This window comes from Onychostruthus taczanowskii, unplaced genomic scaffold (assembly GCF_017590055.1).
Source record: "Onychostruthus taczanowskii isolate IOZ18803 unplaced genomic scaffold, ASM1759005v1 scaffold11, whole genome shotgun sequence".
Classification (NCBI taxonomy): Eukaryota; Metazoa; Chordata; class Aves; order Passeriformes; family Passeridae; genus Onychostruthus; species Onychostruthus taczanowskii.
The window spans coordinates 3,302,552-3,322,148 of NW_024497629.1; the positions used below are offsets into that span (position 1 = coordinate 3,302,552).

The following is a 19,597-nucleotide window of genomic DNA, read 5'->3' on the forward strand; positions in this document are numbered from 1 at the left end:
CCTCTAGAACTGCTTGTGGTGAACAGATTTACTTTCCATGAGGAACCTCTCATGTGCAAAATGAAGACCAAAAATCCTTTATCCATCCCCTACCATGGGCAGAGACACCTTCCATGAGATAAGGCTACTTAAAGCCCAGTCCAGTCTGTCCTTGAGGGATGGGGCATCCACAAAAAGAATTTTTCCCTTATACCTAAACTAAACTTGCCTGCCCTCTTCCAGTTTCAACCGATTTCCCTTTCTGCTATCACTTCATGCCCTTGTAAAAGTCCCTCTCCAGCTTGCTTATAGCCCCTTTAAGTACTCAGTTTTGCATTGGTGGCACTACAGTCTCTCTTTCACCTATCAGGTAAAACTCCCAAGTAGAATAAAGCCATCACAGCAGTACCTTGGGCAGGTTGCCATAGTTGTGTGCTGGGCACTTCAGGTGGGTGGCTAAGAAAGAAACCTTCAGCATTTTCTTCAGGAAGGTTAAAAAAGAAACTGCTATCTTGGTAACAGAGAATTAAATTTAAACAGTGTAACAGAACACTGGAGAAGAAAAGATAAAAATCAGACTGTAAAGTAGTCATTTCACAAAAATGTGTTTCTTCCCCAAAGATACAAAATTTGCACTGTGCAGCATATGCAAATGGTTACTTAAAGCATCAGCAACTGATAAAGAAACCTGCTACGTTTATACAAAGTACAAGGTGAAAATCTATTTGCTCTGCCGAGTTTTACCATTGATTTTCATAAATTCAGACTTTTGCTGGTGCTGTTTTTTCTGTTTCTCTTTTGCCAGTGGGGATCAGTGCTGGGAGTCACTGAGCCGTGGTTGGTTCCCTTTGCTGTCAGGTCCCACTCCTTGTGTGAAGGGAAGCCCAGGCAGAGATTACAAGCCTTTTCAAGGCAGGTAGCATTGGGAGTGTTGACTGAGTCCTGTGAGGTGGCACTGCATTGCAGAATATTTTGCAGACGTGCTGTGCTACAGCCCTCAGCACTGCTAGCAGGGGTCATGTTCTCTGGCATAAGCTGACACAGCTCTTTGCAGTCAGTTCTGTGCTACCAGTTTGCTGCAGCAGGGACTATAAGATAATTTGGAAGGGTTCTTATAATACATCAGTTTTGAGGGATACAGATGAAAGATGGAAAAATGTTATGCTTGCCTAAGTAGATCATTTACTCCTTAAAAAGGATGTTGTTGTTGTTGTTACATAATTTGGATTTGGGTATTAAATTTAACATTTCTATGGACAAATGAACATGGTGTAGAAACCTACACTTCTCTTTATACTTCTGTTGAACAGTGTCATCCAAGATGAATGTTTGCAAGGGCAAATAAAAAGACTAAGTTTACTGAATGCCATCCAAATGCCTGTTATAGGAGCTGGTGAAACAGGAAGTGCATTACTGTTATTTTGGTATTATTCTGAAGAGTCATACTTAATTGAACATGTCAGTCTTGGTTGATACCACAGTACTGAATAAAATTTTGGGATGGATTTTCAAGAAAAATTAGGACTGGCCTAGCAAATTAAAAGTTACACCTTGAATTCAATAGCAGCATCAAACACTTCAGAAAATGTTATCCATCAATCTGCCCAATCACTGTGAAGTACAGATTCTGTATTGTAACTTGGGCTGTTACATAACTGCCCCTCTCAACTCCCTGCTTTTTCCCTTTTCTTTCTCTTAACATCATGGTGTGCACCTTCTCATTTTCTCTTACTTTGAAAATAATTCTTTTTATTTCCTGTCTGTGTAATAACATGGGTTGTCTTCCTTGGCCAGCTGTCTTACTCTGCTCTGAACTGAGGCTCTCCCTTGTTTGCTCTCAGTCCTTTCTCTATTTGTATCTGTTTAAACTTCCCAAAGTTTTGAAGTGCTGTTTCCAATAGGTGTGACTGTTGGACTTGCCTACTGTGGTGCAGCACCTCATTTGTCATAACCAATGGAATCAATGCCTGTGAAGTGATACTCATCTATTTTTTGTTCCCTTCAATACAATTTCTACTGTCCTTTCCTTACCATCTCTGCTACACCTTCCCATTCTTGGTGGTGTGCAGAACATCATTATTCTGGTTTTCTTCCATTGTTAATCTGTATCAAAGTAAGTTGTGTTGAAGTGTGCAGTTTTGTTCGTGTGGGTGTGTGGGGGGCATTGACACAGCTTTGCTTTGACGCTTGGCTTCTGTGTATCCAGAAACAAGAAACATAGCATGGACAATCACCTTCCCAGGGACTCAGACCTCTTTGCTTTTTGCTCCTTGAGGTCATTTTATGTTGGAAATTCAGATCTGCTCCTATACAGTGATGGGTCTCTAGCCTGTACCCTACAAAGTGTGGGGATTTTTTGTAAGTTTGTTTTACTGTTTGTTTTCTCTGTTCATAATACGATGCTGAGAATTGTTACAGATTGCACTTCCTGCAGTTATTCAGCTTACTGACTATAAAATGCAGTCATTCAAATACAGAAAACTTTACTATATACAGTATGTAAAACACCCGTATAACATTTGCTTTATGCTCATTAAAGTGCTTGGAATGGAGATGTCAGTTGGTATTGAACTGCATAATATAACACTGTTTAATGGGTTTGCCTTGCATTGGAGACAACCAAAAAAGTCTGCTTCAAAGTCTGTACTGTTATTGCATAATTACTTGATAATAGTGACTCTGAACAGAGAGAAGCAAGACTGGGAATGTAAAGTAAAATAAGTTTCTAAGAGATGATTTTAATAGTTCAGGGTGTTCCTGTATGCTTTTAATAAAAATCTGGGGTTTAGTGCTTATCATGTTTATTAGTTCATTCTGTCAGACTACTCTTGTACTAATTTAATTATAATATAGCTTCCTTTGAAAAACATATTAGGTGTTAAACAAGTGTCCCAGCAATAGGTGTGTAGAAAGCAAAGGAAATCAGCAGTTCAGTTTGTAAATTAAGGCCTTGTTATTTTTCTAGTAAAGAAAATAATACTTATGACCACTTCAGTATCTTGAGTAAATGGTAATTTATTTGTGGAGGATACCTTTACAAAAAGTAATTGCTCTAATAAACACTAATGAATGGTGTGTTTATCTTAAAAGTTGTATGAACAGTTCCTGAGGGTGCTAGGGCCACACTAAGGTCTAAGGGTTAATCTAAAACACAATGATTTAAGACCTGGTTCTTGGTGTCAGGAGGAGTTCTTCAATATTTATTTAACATTCTTTCAGGGTTTGCATCCTTTTTCTTTGGTATTTTATTGCTTGCTGATACAAATTATCCATGGTTCACTAATCAAATGAAAGTGAAACCAATATATCTTTAGGAGGTGCCAATGCTATACCCACAAACCTTAAGTCTCGATTTTTAAGCTTACAGTTCTATTTTAACACTTACAAATGGCATGGTTCACTTTTGAGGAATTATTGTCTTTTGCTGTGAGGAAAAAAACCCAATGAAATTAAATAAATAATTTGTTAACCATTTTAAAAGTAATCTAAGTAATTCAGTTGCAGTTTCTGTCTGTCACTACATAAAGGAAAAGATAAAAACTTTCCAGGTGTTGCTTCATCTAAACACAAGTGATACAGTCAAAACTACTGCTACTCCCACCAGTGTCTGTCACTGTGTTTGTGGTGGAAAAATAGGTGGTACTTAAAATCTAAAACACTTGGCCCAATATGTTGGTTTTACTTGGATATTTGGTGGAGATGCAGAGGAATTTATATGTCCCTTAGCTACCCCACTAGTTCAGCCTCCAGACACTTTACTTGTCCTTACCCTGCAAAAGGTCCAGCTCTGAAAATTGTTGAGCACACGAGTTTGTAGAAGTGATTGACTGAAGTTTGTCCTTAGATATCCTGCTACCACTTCTTAGCGTCAGTGGTCTATGGAAAAGAAAGATACAGTGCAGGTAGACCAGTGGTTTTTACCTCCCTTTCCTTCATTATATGTAATTGCAGGTCACCTTTCCTCTTGGTTCCTTACTTGTTCAGGAGTAATTTGGAGGCCTTGTTTATGAGCTGATCTTGGGACATACTTCAAAGTCACTCAGTGACAAGTGGACAAGTGTTCATGTGTACTGAGCTCAAATACTCAGTCACCTGTTGTGACCAGGGCAGTTCAGAGTTTGCACATGTAAAATTGTGAAATTTGAGAAGTACAAAAGCGTGCAGAAATTTAAAGGTCCTGTTAGAAAGTCAGGCCTCTGGTATCTTTTTGAATCTTCCAGTAAAAAGAAGTCTATGATTCAGCAGACTTTTTAATGAAAGGCTAACTTTTATGAATTGGCAGCCTCAAGTCTGCTCATATAACTGCTGCACTTTTTTTTCTGCATAAGAATTTCCCTTGCATACACAGCAGAAAAGCAAACAAACACAATTCTCTGTTATTTCCCTGAAAACCAAAGTCCTCTTTCCTAGCAAGATTAACTTGTTGACTAATCTTAGAGCAAACACTTTGTTTTAATCTATCATTGTTTTCTGCCTGTAGTTTTTGCAGAGGTTAGAAAAAGACATTCATTCAAGTGATGGCGCATTTGTTTTTCTGAAAGCACATCAGAAAATTAATGCTTTGCCAAAAAAAATAAAGAAATACAGTATTTCTTTTAATACACCAGTTAAATAAAGTCTTAAAATCATGTCTTGGCCCAGATGGGGTGTTTGTAGCATAAGGTACAAGTCGTATAATTTCTACTATCTGAAAACTGCTTAAATGAGCTCTCCTTCAGCCATGGCATGTATTCCACACCTGAGGTGAAGTCACTCTGGTCTCTTCTTTGATGTAGAGCCATTGGAGTGCTGACTGCCAGTGTGTTTGTGCAAGTCTGTTTGCTTATACAAAGAACCCATTTAAGCTTCTCCACCCAAGAAATTCGTGTTGATTTTGGATAATCCCTGGGCGATTTTATTCTGTAAAATAAATAAATAAATCTTTCAGACTTGTGATGCAGCCCAGCTCTTGCACATTTTGGACTATTAGAAGTGTAGCATTTGTGTTGGGGAAACATGAAGTGACACGAGGCGTGGGCAATTTTATGTTTGTCCAGATGTCAAATAGGATGCCTATTTCAGTGCAGGGTTATGTGACACTGGAGCTTCACCTGAGGAGTGTGGGGTTGGTCCATGATGAGAGTTCTGCTTGGGGATTGATTACCAGACCCCACACTGCATGCTCATTCCCCAGTGTGGCTTCTCTAGGAACAGTGCCAAGGTGATTGGGTTTGGCAGTAAACCAGTATTTCAGAAGAAAAGGAAAGGTTGTATTAAACAGCTGAAACAATTCTCTGGGGTCAGCCTTGACTGTCAGGGCTCACTGGCAGCCTCAGAGAAGTTCTCTGTGTGTGCAACACAGGCCAGTAGCCGAGGGAATCGGAGCATCCTTGCTCTGAGTGTGTGAGCAGGGCTGCGCTGGGGGTGATTTGGCCCACAGTAGAATGAGTGTCCATGATCATCATCAATCATAACTGACCCATCCAACCAATTAAAAATCACTTCTGCAGGCTCAGCTCTCCCTGGTCCTCTTAGGGAAACACTGGTGCACAGGCTTGAATTGAGTGTTCTCAAGTCTGGCCAAATGTAAGGAGGAAAAAGCCATTGTTTTCACTTTATTCTCAGTCCCCAGCCATGTCCTTCCTCAGGGTTCTTGCTCTGGCAACACAGCTGGTTCTGAACAGGCACATTTCTGCTGAAGCCAATAGCTTTGGGTATGTTGGCCAGAATGTCTACACTGCTATTTATTAGATAAATAAACATTAAATTAGGTATGTAATGTCTTAGCTAATTAACTTTATTTGTCTAACATAGTTAATCTAAACTTGGAAAGTATTGAGATGGGCCTAGACTGTCTCTGCTGTGCTATTTATTAATTTCATGGCAGCAGTTTTCAGCAGCTCTTTTAGCAGATGCTGAATTCATGTACGGAAAAGCCATTAGCCTCGTGAGACTGAATAATACAAAGAAAAATTTGTCTTGTTTCCTGCTTGGTTTCTGGGGTCTTGTGAACCATGAAAAGTTCTCTACAAGATTTATACACCTACTTTGCTTTATTTTCCCTTGCTTTAACTGGAAAGTGAGCTGAAAACACTTATTTTTCAATAATTGAAATGAAATGTAAAACATTAAAAGATGCGCTGACAAACTACTGAGGTGGCAGGGCCAGAGTGAAACAGTACAGAAATGACAGCAAATGTTTACAAAGGACAATTGACTCACTCAACCCAGCACTATATATGTTACCAACACATATGTCTTCCAATATGTGTTGTAATACATATATACTCAATATGACTTAATCCTTCACTATCCAATGGACCCTCATGTTTCTGTTCTGCTGGCGTTTTTTGTGTTACATATACCTGTAATTAGACCTGTAATTAGACATGTAGACAACCTGTTCCTGCATGAGGCTGAGCTGCTGTGTAATTTAATGTGGGAAAGGCAGCTTTTGCTAAAAGTAGAAACTAAATTTAAAAACAGTGGTTTTGCCTTAGGCTTTTATTTAGGGTTTTGGAAAATAGAACAAACTCTTTGTTTTCCATTACGTATAGAATGCCTAATAAACAAAATATCACTTCTCATCTAATTTTTCATTCCTTGGGTGTATTTTGGTATACCCTTTTTTGTTTTAAGTAAATTGCTCTAAATTATACTGGGATGTGATCATTGGTAGTTTTAGCAGAAACAATAGTTTAACTGGAGAACAGCTTTGTTGGGACTTTGATAGTAATTATTTAAATTCAGAAAAGATCCATCTTGAGCAATTATTTTGCTTCTAAAGGGTATGTTTCATACAGATGATCAAAAAGGTGATGTAGTGCCAGTCCTTAGGCTACCAGTTAGTTCTGCCACTATCAACGTCCTGATAACTTCACTATAGCAGTGTTAGTAATCTTTAGTATTTGAGGTTACTGTCCAGTTGCCATGAAATTTACTGTGTATGAATTAAAACACTGACAGCCATAATCTGATAAATGCTGTTCACAGTCATAGGCAGTTAGCACATAGTTACCTCTTTCCTCAAGCAGGTGCAAAACAATCTGAAACAGAACTACGATTCTGACTTCCTTGTAGTCATTTTTCAATGCATTTCAGTCTTTTTAGTATATTTATCTTTACAGTATCTTTGCCTGATGGACACTTTCTTCCACATCTATTTTTCACACAGGGGACTGTAGCAGAGCTCACCAGAAGATGCCAGGTGGGAAGTTGAACACCTTACTGGGCCAGTTAGGGCTGTGTGTGCACTCTGTTAGCTGCTCCTGAGTTGTTAGAGGTGGGTGGCATATGTCAGGAACCTAGGAGACATCTGTAGGACTATGGCTCAGTAATGAGCTGGTCCCCACTGTGTGTCCAAAGTATGCTGCCAGGAGGTTTAACTTACTTCAGGCTAAAACTGCGCTGCAAGTCAGCCTGTAAGGAGCATAAAAGATCAGAGATTTAATCTGTAGTGTGAAACTGAATCCTGAGATAATAGCACAGATTTAAGAGATTAAGTGATATTAGTACCACTCCATCTTGTCTAGATAAGCTAGGGGCATTCATTCCTTCATTCTTTCTGTCTCTTTTCTATTATTCTTCTTTTTAGTATTTCTTCTTACAGTCATGTCAGTAGAGTAGTCCAGCATAAACTGGAGTGGTGTATCCTTAACTTAGTGTTTAGTTTAATGGGTAAAGCACTTCTCTAGCAGATGAAAGAGCTGCGAACCCCCTTAGACTGGGGAACTTTAGATACACATCACCCTTGTAATAAGCAAGTTAAAGATGCCTGAATTGCTGGATATTTTTACAGACACCAGTTCAATTTGTCTTGTTGACTGGCCAGGAAGCAAGGAGCCAAATCCTCATCATGAGGAATTGCCCAAGCTCCTTTAGAAGGTCCCTGGCAAAACAGGAATGAAATTGTACAGTAATCTAGAACCATGGAACTCTAACTTGATTTTCCTCTTTGCAGCTGAATTGACAGCGATAAGAACCTGCATTAACAGGGATATTGTATGTAGGTGCTAGTGTTCTCTCTTGACACATTCTACGGGACATTTTTGTGCATCTTTAAGACAGGAGATTTTGAATATCTGAAGGTTGCTAGTGCATGATGACATATATGGTAGCTTGTCTTCTGTGGAGAGGGCAGTATTGCTGTGGTAGGTCCTGATCTCTCAATGTAAAGTTGGATTGATTTAAGCTGACCCAGTGCTCTGAGGTTGGTCTTCTTCTGAATGAAGGAGATTAAAATAGTGGATGATGTGCTATGAAATCTCCATGTATTTACATATCTTGTACTGGTTCCCAAGTTACACATAAGGCTTTACATCCTGTGCATGTGATTTATCAGTCAGTATTTTCCAGTGGTGGTAACTGAAAATTAATTTTTTAAGTCTGGTGAGGGATTTTTTTGTGCGTGTGTTTAGTTTAGTTGGGTTTTTTAAATTAATACATGTTTTTTATTTCAGTGTTCTACAAAGAAGAGGGGCAAAAAAGTGACATGCCTGAAATTTTATTCATTGAACCAAAGGACTTCTTTTCTTTTATGTTTCAGACACAGATATTAAGGAGCTAGAGGATGTTTTTGGACTTAATGGACAAGTAGAGCATAAGCTGAACTTCCTCAAAAAGAATGTATCAAAAGACATAAAGCTGGTACTGATTGCTCATTCTATTGGCTGCTACATCACCCTGGAGATGATGAAACGAGCATCAGAACTTCAGGTACATGAACCTTCTTGAATGGGAGTTGCTTTATTAGCAAAGCAGTGCACGTGCTCAGCCTATGGGAAATGCCATGAATTTCTGTGGAAACTCTGTTCTGTTATACACGAACAAACAAAAAAAAAAAAACTTGATCCTAGTAGCATATAATAAAGCAGACTGATGTAATTCTGAGTCTGAATTTGGATCTTTAATGCCCTTGGAATATAAATAATAATGATGAGACTTAGATTTATGACTTCCTTGTTCTCATCTTTAAGTAATTTATAAGCAAATCACTAGATATTTGGCAGTTGCTTACGTGTTACACCAAAAATTAAGACTGATTGTGATTTTTATAGTGGTCTCTTATCTTGAGGCGAACAGATTGCTGGTTAGACATGGGAAAATGTATGGGAATGAACAGTAATGTAAATCAAGAGGAGTACTACTGTGAAAGACATTGATTTTTAAATTTAATACAAATATCACTGCTTCTCCAATTCAGTCTTGGATTGTGTAACTCAATGAGAATGAGAGCTGCAACTGCATGTTCTGTGTATCTGAACATTTTTGTTTGTCCCTGTGAAGCAGTAAGAAGGCTGAAGCAGGACCATATCCTTGCCCTCTAAATGGCAAACTGTGCTCAGTACTAACTCTCTGTTAGTGGCTGATAAATGGAGAACAGGGAGTTTTTATTCTTAAACATTCACTCTTACTAAATCATTGCTTCTTCCTTACTTTATAAAATCTTCAGTGAAAGGAAGTTTCATGTTAGTGGTGACATGAAGTCTGGGGTTAATATATGCATGTGATTAATACATGTAATTTATGTGGTTAATATATGCATATCCACTGCTTCATAACCATTTCCACTGCACATCTAACTTCGTCTTCCTTTACAGGTAAAAGGAACTAAAAATGTGAAACATGAGGATAAGCTGATATATAATAATAACAGACATCTTTCACTTTATAAACAAGATTATAAACAAGAATATTTTTTCAGAGAAATTTTACATATTTTCAGAAAGGAGCATTCTAGAAAATATGTGCATTAATTTGTTCAAATGTGCCAACTTTTTTGGAGTCAAAATCTTTAGTCTTTATTGCTCAAATGATTTTATCTGCTTTCAATTAAATTAAAAATTGTTGAGTAGCATTTTTACACCTGGCTCACCAGATGCTGGCAGCTTTTTGTCAGCATTTTGAAACACAGGGGTCTTGGGGACCCTCTTAGACCTCATGGTGCACTGTGTGCATGAAGTTAATATATGACAAGCTACATTTAAGATGCATTCAACAATACAAAATATTTGTGTAAGCCGGAGTATTGTGCAATCTTTGTCCCTTTGCCAAAAATAAGTTAACTCTTAGGTTTTATAACATATGAAGTGTGATAATAAGAAACTTGTGTTTCCATCTCTCCCTTTATTTTTACTGGAATATTTGATTCCCACAAGATTTTGAGCACATGTGTATTTTAGTAGCTAGATCATTTGATTTTATATTTGTATAGTTCTTGGTGATATTTTTTCATTATATGAATTTTGGGTTTGGTCTTTAAATTCTCTGCTTTGCAAAGAGCCTTTCATTATTTACAATTTATTATTCTGAGCTAGAGGTTAATTTGTTGTATTTTTTATTTAAATAGTCCAGTAAACATTTATATTTGGAATGTATGTTTAGCAGATTTGATTTTTAGAATCACAGAGTCATAGAATTGTTAAGTTTGGGAAAGATCTCTAAGTCATTGAGTCCAGTTGTTAATGCAGCACTGCTGTGTTCAGCACTAAACCATGTCCCCACAGTGCCACATCCATGTGTTTCTTGAACACTTCCAGCACGGTGATTCAACCACTTCCCTGAGCAGTCTGTTCCAATGCCTGACCCCGCTTCATTGAAGAAATTTTTGTTTCATGATTTAAAGCTCTTCCGTAGTCCAACCACATAAAGACTAGGTTGTCCCTCCCTTAGCATGCATGAAAAGGAGAAAGTACAACCTCTTCTCTCTCCTCCTTGGTTCCTCTTCAGCTGTCAGTTTTCACAGGATCACAGAATCATCAAGGTTGGAAGAGACTTCAAAGATCAAGTCCAGTCATCAACCCAGGACCACCATATTCATCCCTAACTCATATTCCCAGGTGCCTTATCCAGCACACCTTTTCAACACTTCCATAGACAGTGCCTCCACTACCTTCCAGGGCAACTTACTTCAATGCCTAACCACTCATTCAGTGCAAGAAAGATTTTTAATAACTAATCTGAATCTCCCTTGGTGCAATTTAAGGCCATTTCCTCATATGTTTTCACTTGAGACAGGGCAAAAGAGACTGACCCCCACATCACTGCAACATCCTTTCAGTTGTAGAGGTCTCTCCTGAGCCTCGTCTTCTCCAGACTAAAAAATCCAGCTCCCTCAGCCACTTCTCATAAGGCTTGTTATCTAGACTCTTTACCAGCTTTATTGCCCTTTTTTGGACCCAAATGCTGCTGCTATCTAGGGCTTCTGTGCTCTGCAACTAAATGGGGTACTGCATTTTTTCCTTAGACTTGTGTGAGATAATGCTTTCCTCTTTAATTAGTAGAAATGAAATGGGAATTGCCTGTTTATTCCAGCATGAATTCAGTTTTGGAGCCCATCCCTATTTTCCCATTGACTCTCAGGCAGGCTTCCATTGAGTGTTCCTTCAGGAGACCCATTAACACAAACTTGGGTTGGTGCCTTTAACCAAGTCTGATTAGTAGAGGAGGGCACACAGGTTGCATCCATACTTGGAACTAAGTGGGTCTATGGCACATATTTCAGCAATGGGACAGTGATATTTTAAACTTGTCTTTAAGTGGCTTTCTGGCCCAAAGTAAACAGCAACTCCCAGCAGCACCTTCGCATGGTTCTGGGCTTGGCTGAGGTCCAGGACCATTCCGAGTAGTTAGTTTGGATGCTGACATCCTGTTTGTAGGCCAGAGGAGACTCATCCATGTGAGCACAGACCATCCAATGCCCTCCTGTTCAGTGAAAAGCTGCAGAATAATTCCTGGCTGTTGTGTTTTCTGGCTCATGAATAACCACAAACACTTTCCAGTTGTCTTGGTGGGCTTCAAGTCTTAACATTCACCTCTCCGTGGGAAGTAGAGCATCCAGATTTTGCCAGACTGCTAAAAAATTTTGGCACTGGGAAGGAAAAAAATCAGCCTCACTTTGTGAAGATGGAAAACTGCAGTAATGTACAACTTCCTTGGTACTTGCTCCTAACCTCAATCTTCTTCGCTCTTCAGACAACAGAACTGAAAAATGAGGCTTAGTGACAAAATTATTTTCTCAGTTGTTGGAACATGCATCTGACCCATAAATGTGCTACATCCTCCAGGCATTCTATTCTAAAATGCAAATCCTTACTTGGACGATTTCCTTGTACTTTACTGTTTTCCTAAAACACTCCATTTGATCATTAATTTAATCAAAGATTGACAAGTTTCCTTGCTAGTGAAATTCAATCTCTTACAGCATTATTCTTTCATTTGTAGTGATGCTTTTGAAATGCTAACACCTTTGTGGTAGTAAATTAACTGTTGTTAATGAGTACGATATAAGTATTGCTTTTCCTGTAAAACTCATTGAAGAGGAAGAGTGTAAAATCACTGAGTACTATCAGTTTAAACAAATTAAATTTCTGTAATATGTAAATCAAACCCATGCATTGCTACTGTGTCTCACTGGTGTGAAGAAATATTGGGTATTTCTGGAATTTGTTGGTTTCATAAATGATAGCTAAAACCGTAGAACTTGGAATAGTTGTGCATAAAACTGATTCCTAACTTGGAAACCCTGATGCATCATTTCTGTGCTCATACTGATTATTTAGTTTCAGTTGTTGAACGCTTGGTTGTGAGTATGGGAAGCACTTTCATAATGCTAGGAAAGAGAAATCTACCATGTTTTTAAATATGGGTACTTCCACAAGAAAACAAAGTTTTTTACTCTGGAACTACTGGAAATCTACAGGATCTTTGAGATTGTGAGATTGAAAGAGGGGGATTTTTTTAACAGTACAGAATCTACTAAGCATGTCTGACCTTTGAGATAATAGGGAATATTTTTAGCAGGATTAATGGAAGTGAGGAAGAATATATGAAAGCAGTGACAGTCATTCCGTTTCTCTTTTGCTGAGATTAAAACCTAAATATGTAATCCAATACTCATGGTGTCAGCATTACAGAAAACATCTTCTGAAAGGGTGGTAATGTAGCAGGTTATGACTAGAAGTTCTGGTGCTTTTTGGAAAGAGAGAAAAGATGAAAATATAACCACTCATGAGAGAAAAAGGAATATAAATTTTTATTCCATATTTGAAAGTTTCATTTGATATAATAGCATCTGATTCCAGTGTTGATTACCTAAATTAGATGTTATGGTACTTTAAACAAAGTCAGTTTAAATAGCTGTTGTCTTGGTGAATGAACTTCCAATGGTCTCACTGTCTGTTATAAAATATGCTTATTTTTAACCACCTTGAATGCTCCCTTTCAACAGTAAGCTTATCTCAGATATTTTGAAAAGTACAGTGAGACTGCATAAAATAGAGAAATATCTATTGAGAGATATTAATATTAATTTCTTGTTAGTTGCAGGCCTAAATGAAAAAGTGAAAAAAATCAGCATAAAAAATAAAATGGGTACAAGACTTTCAGTAACACAAACTCAGTGAAAATATTTGTAAAATTATTATACAGGGGAAAAAAACAGATTGCTATGCTTAGCCGACTTCACAAGGGAATTGGTGTACATTTCAGATAAATGTGTATCTTGTGAAGAGAACTATGAATTTCTAGGCCATGATACAAAACTAAACTGAGTCTGGTGTTGTTTTCTTCTTCCGTCCATCCATCCATATAAATGAAATACATATTAAAAGAACAAGCAAATGGCATTGGGCTCATATATACCCACCTTCATCCCCCTTTACATGTTGTGGAAGCAAGAAAATACTTTGACACAATTATGCACAGATTTAAACATGAATCTAAGTTCAGCTGCCTTCAGTGAGGTGAGTGTGTTAATTTAACTTTATGGATGTTTTAAGTGGGTCTCTGAGTTGGATTATTTTTATGAGAGAGATTTGGCAGTTCTATCAGTTCTTGGAGTATCAAGTCTTTGGAAGCATATACAAGGAAGCCCAGGCAGTCTGAGACAGCAATTGGAATAAAATTTGCTTTAGTTGACAGCTTACACATTACAGAGTCTGCAAAATCCACTTCACAACTCTGGATGATGCTTCAGGCAGTGTCAGTAATTCTGATGGAGCACGCAGTAAAGCAGCAATAGGAACGTGAGGCATATGCAAACGTTCTGCAGCTCGCTGACCTGGAAGAAGAGAGAAGTAGTCCAGATGATTTTTTAAATCTAACCAAATAAAATAAATAGGATACTGTATCTTTGAAGCATCAAAGAAGTTGCTATGAAGATTTGTAGAAAGATTTTTTTTTCCTAAAAAAGAAAATATGAAAAAATCTTCACCTGAAAAGCTAAGGCAAATATAAAATATGCTCTCTGTTCGGATGGGAGGCTGCAAAGTAAGGAGATGGGTTCATGGCAAACAAAGGTTTTTAAGGGAAATAATATTTAACTGAGGCAGTCATAAAAGGCTTGGATTTAAAATTTCAACAAACCTTGAAAACACCATCGGGGAAAGGCCGATAACTGCGGAATTAGGTTGAAAGTGTCAGCTCACCCAAGAGACTGCTAGCAACCATTATTTTCACTGGATTGATGACAGACCCTAACCCTGAGGGATCCAGTTATATTGTCTTCTACCTTTCCCCTTAAAAAAAAAGCTTTAAAAATCTAAGCTGTAAGAAAATGCAGCAGTCAACAGGCAGACAGCTCTTTTGTGAAACCCTCAGTGGACACAGTCTTTGTCAGTAGGAGCAGGCACTGTTCATTGCCATGTGCTATGTAGGTCTGCTAGAAATTACCTCACAGGCAAACAACCCCACCTTGTAATACAGCAAACAAAAGAATGTGAAGTCTCTCAAGGATGCAAAAAAAAAAAAATTTAAGAAACTTAAAATGAAATAAGATAAACCTTGTTGAAGGTGAGCCAACTCTTAAGATGTGACGTGCCTGAGGGAGGTTTGAAGTTTGAACAGTTTGCCATGTGTATCCATAGTATACCTTGTGTGGTTTTTGGAGTGGGTGAAGCAGGTAGGTATCACCTGCTCAATCCTAGATCTTTATGGGGAATAATGGATTACATACACTTCAGTACTCTCCTGTGTCAAGAAAATTTGCCTTCCAGAAGTGTTGAAGATGAGATGAGATTGGTAAATAGCAGAGTGACAATTGTTGCAATTAAAAGACAGGCTTGACAAAATCAGCAATGCTGTATCTGTCAGCTTGTAATTACCAAGCAGATGAATAATAGTTTCTGGTTTTAACACTGATCACATTTTAAGAGTTAATAACAACATTGCCCTAAGATTTCCTTGTTTGCATCATAAGACTGTGATCAGAAAGCCTAAGAAAAAGCTTAATTCCCAAAATTTTCTGTGAAAAACTGTTTTGTTCATAATGTTCACGAAACTTCAACTTCTCTTAACTTGTTTCATATACTGATTTACTACTCAGTTAAATATAGAATCAATATGAAAAGCGAGATTTTGATCTGCGATGATTCAAAGAGGTAAAACATAAGAACAATCATTTTTATTTCAAGAGACTTTTTTTATAACGTTGTGTTTATTTCTGCTAATGAAACATCTGATTTCAAGTGTATGCAGTCAAAATTCTAATACACCTATAAAAATTATTTTTTCTAGGAAGTTAAAAAGCATTAAAGTAGCCAAATGTACAAACAGAAACGAAAGAAAAATAAGCTGAAATGTGAAATCTGTGATCATTCATCAGGAATCCAAAGTAAAACATGAGAATGAGGCGGAAATGAAGGACTAAAAATAAAAAGATGGTTAAAATGGTAAATGGCAGAATAACAGGATTTACTAAGTATTGTGAATTTTTACAGATTTGTTAATAAAATCTTGTTATTTTGAATCTCCAGAAATTTAGATTCATATTGTCGTAACTGAAATTATTGTATAAAAATGAGGGAATTGAAAGCAAGAAGTGAGTTTCAAAACCAATTAGGATTTATGTTTTAAGAAGAGCTCAACTCAACACCCTTCTGCAAGCCAGATTTCCCAAAGAACATTTTATGCTGGGAGGTGAGATCTTTTGAAATTTTGCAGATGTGTGCACATAGCTCTTGAAAATCAGGGAGTCATCTCTTTGGAGAACTGGACCAAGTGATTGGAATTCAGTATATGTTGCACATAGCTTGAAATTTTTTTATGTTTTTATACAGCAAATTATGTGTTTTTACGGAAGAAAACAGAGCCAAAAATCTAGCAGTTCTCATGCAGTTTTAATAGTAGGTGAAGGAGAACACAGCCAGTTAGGACATTAAAGAGTTGAAAGGAGTAGATGAAGGGATATTGTGGACTTTTTAAACATAGACTTTGCAAACATAGTTACACTTCGAGCTCAGCTTTAGCTCTAGTAACCACTATCTGTTCCTAGAAGTTCTATATTGAAATGGAATTTCACTGCCAATTTAGAGCCCTCAGCAAAGAAGTTGAGCTACTTTGTCAGCTCTTGCCTCATGTTGTATGTGGTACAGTTGCTCAAGCAATTAGGAAGGACTTGGCTTAGAATTTTTATAAAAGAGGTTACTGAGGATGAACAGGGTTGGAATTACGAATATTTCCAACTCTGCCATATTGTTCATTTGTTCATTGCACATGATTCATGGTGAAGCCTAGGAATACTTCTGCTGCATTGGTTTCTACCCAAGAGTGGTTTGTCCTGTTTGAAGGGTTCACTGCAGGAGTGAAAGGAATCTGAAAAAGACACAAACTTCATACAAAACAGTTATAACATCTCTGAGATAGATAGCACATCCGTAGCATGGAAGGCATTTTTAATACCCTGTGGAATTAGGTTCAGGCAAATAATGGAGAATTTTTTTTCTGTACCACTTTAGTGGTTGCTGATTATTTTAGGGGAGTTTTTGCCAATAATCAGCATTGATTGCTGATTATTTTAGGGGAGTTTTTGCCAATGCCACCATTAATCTTTTCAGATACCTGAGGATGTGTTCCATGACCACAAACCTTTCTTCAGGGAACTAAATCAAGCCCTAGATTTCTTGTTACAAACCCCCATCTGTACTCTTGTGACTGAGGCTATCTCCAAAACTAAACATAACAGAAGTCCACTTCTTTTCTATTTGTTTCAATGTGTAAGTGTTTGAGATACTTAATTTCTGGTGTTTGGATGCAAGTCCACTTATATATGGCATTTTGTGAAAAAAACTCATTGCAGTTTCCTCTTTTATGTGGATTTTAGTGTTAAGTATACATTTTAGCAGAAGTCCAGGAAGGACAATGTGTTTAATTAACTTATTACCTTTGAAGTCCTGTAAGGAAGTTGAATTGATGTTAATGAAAATATGCTTTTAATAACTTTGTTTCAACACTTTTAGTCACTGGAAAATTTTAAGAACATTCCGCTCCATTTCAAATTCCAAAACAAAGCATAGTGTTGTATAAGGAGCAGAATTCACTGAGTCCTAATTGTTCTTGAAAACACTGAATTTCTGCTCCTCTGTTTTAAAACAGTAGTATGACTACTGCAAATATATTTTACTGAAATGGACGGTACAAACCACAATTCTCAATAAATATAATTTAAATTGCGACCTTTAATGGCAGCTGGCATGGCTCAGACTTTTTACCTGGCACTGGCAATTTAAAGATGTTCTGCAAATTCTTGTTCTCAGTTGCACTAAAACCCTTACTTTCCTGATGACCAATTTTATTTGTGTGATAAATTAGATATGATAATTTTTCTCTCTTAGCAGATTCCTGCATATATTCAATTTGTTATAATAATTAAGGCTAGCAGTAGTCTGTAATCTTGCAAAGGAAGGAATTTTCTACTTTTCCCTTACTATTTAAAATCCTTACAGTTCTGGAAAGATGAAAGCAAGGATGGAAAAACTAACTGACTGAGAGAATTCCTAACTCCCTTCTCTCTTTTTATCTTCTTCTGATACCCTGACAAGAATCTGGGACATAAGTTCTCTCTCAAACCGTAAATATGCACAGTTTCTTTTCATTCTCTGACAAAAATATGAAGTTCTGCTCAGTGTATACTTTCCTGACTCACTCATCCTGTTTTTCACTGATATCACAAGGCACTGTTCTTCTTTCTCCAGGGTACATCATTAAGCCACTAAGCGACTTCAATTAGTTAAAATGGTAGGGGCCTGAACTCCTTCCAATATTCAATACCAGCTTAGCTTGTCTAACTCCTAACCCTCTGAGCTGAGAAGGACTATGGATCTGGTTTGACTGGATGCCTTTTTGAGGGCTGGCTTAAGTGAGTGGTAAAATAAACCCCTTCCAAATATCTTGAGTGGAGCACTTAAAAACAGAAGTCCAGGGATCTCAAGGCACTGATGGAAAATCATGGCCTTTCCTTTTCATCAGCAGAATGAGATTATAATTGTAAAGCTGGTTTCTCATTTACTTTGTTCAGCCCCATTTCCTTAAACTGAATGGATTGTCACTGAGATTTATTGGTAGGTATGGCTGTACATCTATGGCTGTGAAAGCAGTTGGTTCAAGACTACACGAAGTCTGATTCTTAATGTTTTCTTTTGGTTGGGCGACCACTTTAAGGGTATGTTGCTGGTTCATCCTAAGTGATAAATGTGCCAGAGCATATGTACAAAGGTCACATTTGCCAGTGCCTGTGCCACAAGGGTACCTGTAGATGCAACGTGGTGATCTCACGGGAGTGCTACACTGAAAAATAACCCACCCTGTTCTTCCAAAATGAAAACGGAAAGAATTTCTGCTGGAAAGTGGCAGCTGCATTCTGACATTCATGTAATGGGAGCAACTGAAAGCTTTATGGTGTGTAACTGTGACACTGCATTCCAACATAAGCTTCTCCCTGCCCTTCTTCCAACCAATAAACTATTCTTCCTCTCTTTTCACTCTCACCCCTCCTAATCTTCTTCTGTTTATATGCTTTAATCATAATAGCAACAAATCCATCCCTGCTGGTATTATCACACCGTTTCAAATTTTGGCCGTCTCCTTTGGCACTTCTCTTGTAGATGGAATGACATTGCCCACTTTGATGGGGCTTAATTCTCTATGTAAAATACTACCCTGTCAATGAATATTTTCTCTATTAAACTATTTTCAGTCCAACAATAAGATACAGATTTTTGGGAGAACAGTTTTCTCATTATTACCTTAACCCATAAAAAAGCTATTTTTTTTTAATTCAAACATTTTGGGCTAGTTTTCAGTTACCCAAATATTTGTAGTACAGAGTAATTTGCATTTCAGCCCTGTGAGACTTATAAATGTAATGAACAGTCTGTGTGTTTAATATTTTTTATATTTTTAATAATTTGCAAATAGTTCAGTATGTAGAGCTGACCTGTTGAAAAATAGTTTGCAGTGTCTGTAGAGAATACTTCTGAGACTTTTGTGTATTTAACAGAATTCCGAGCTTCAGTTGGAAAAATTCTATGAGTACTTCTTACTGGAAAATATTTCAAGTAATGTGAAGCAATAGATAGTTTTTTCCTGTGCCATGACCCAGTTGTAAGGTGAGGTATGGAAAGTCCCTCTCCTATTGCTATAAAACAGGTTTCAGCATTGGAAGTAAAGTACACAGAAAATATTGATACCTGCTGAAAGGTGTGATTGAAAGTGTATTTATTTCAAAGGAAATTGTCAAAGGTCTCAATTTACTTGTCAATCCAAGAGATTAATCTCTTAACTACCATGATCAGTGTTTTATGGCAGCCATGATCTTCATCTGTCTATCCAAGAACAGATAAGAGAGAATTGGTTTCTAGAGCTG

The 19,597-nt window shown here is 37.4% G+C and overlaps 1 protein-coding gene across 1 annotated transcript in view; it reads left to right on the forward strand.

Moving 5' to 3' along the window:
- LDAH (lipid droplet associated hydrolase) overlaps positions 1–19,597 on the forward strand; it is a 109,682-nt gene that overhangs the window by 38,731 nt on the left and 51,354 nt on the right. Inside the window, exon 4 of the mRNA XM_041421902.1 lies at positions 8,504–8,673. Coding sequence (XP_041277836.1) covers positions 8,504–8,673 — 170 coding nt within the window. The remainder of the gene's footprint in view (positions 1–8,503; positions 8,674–19,597) is intronic.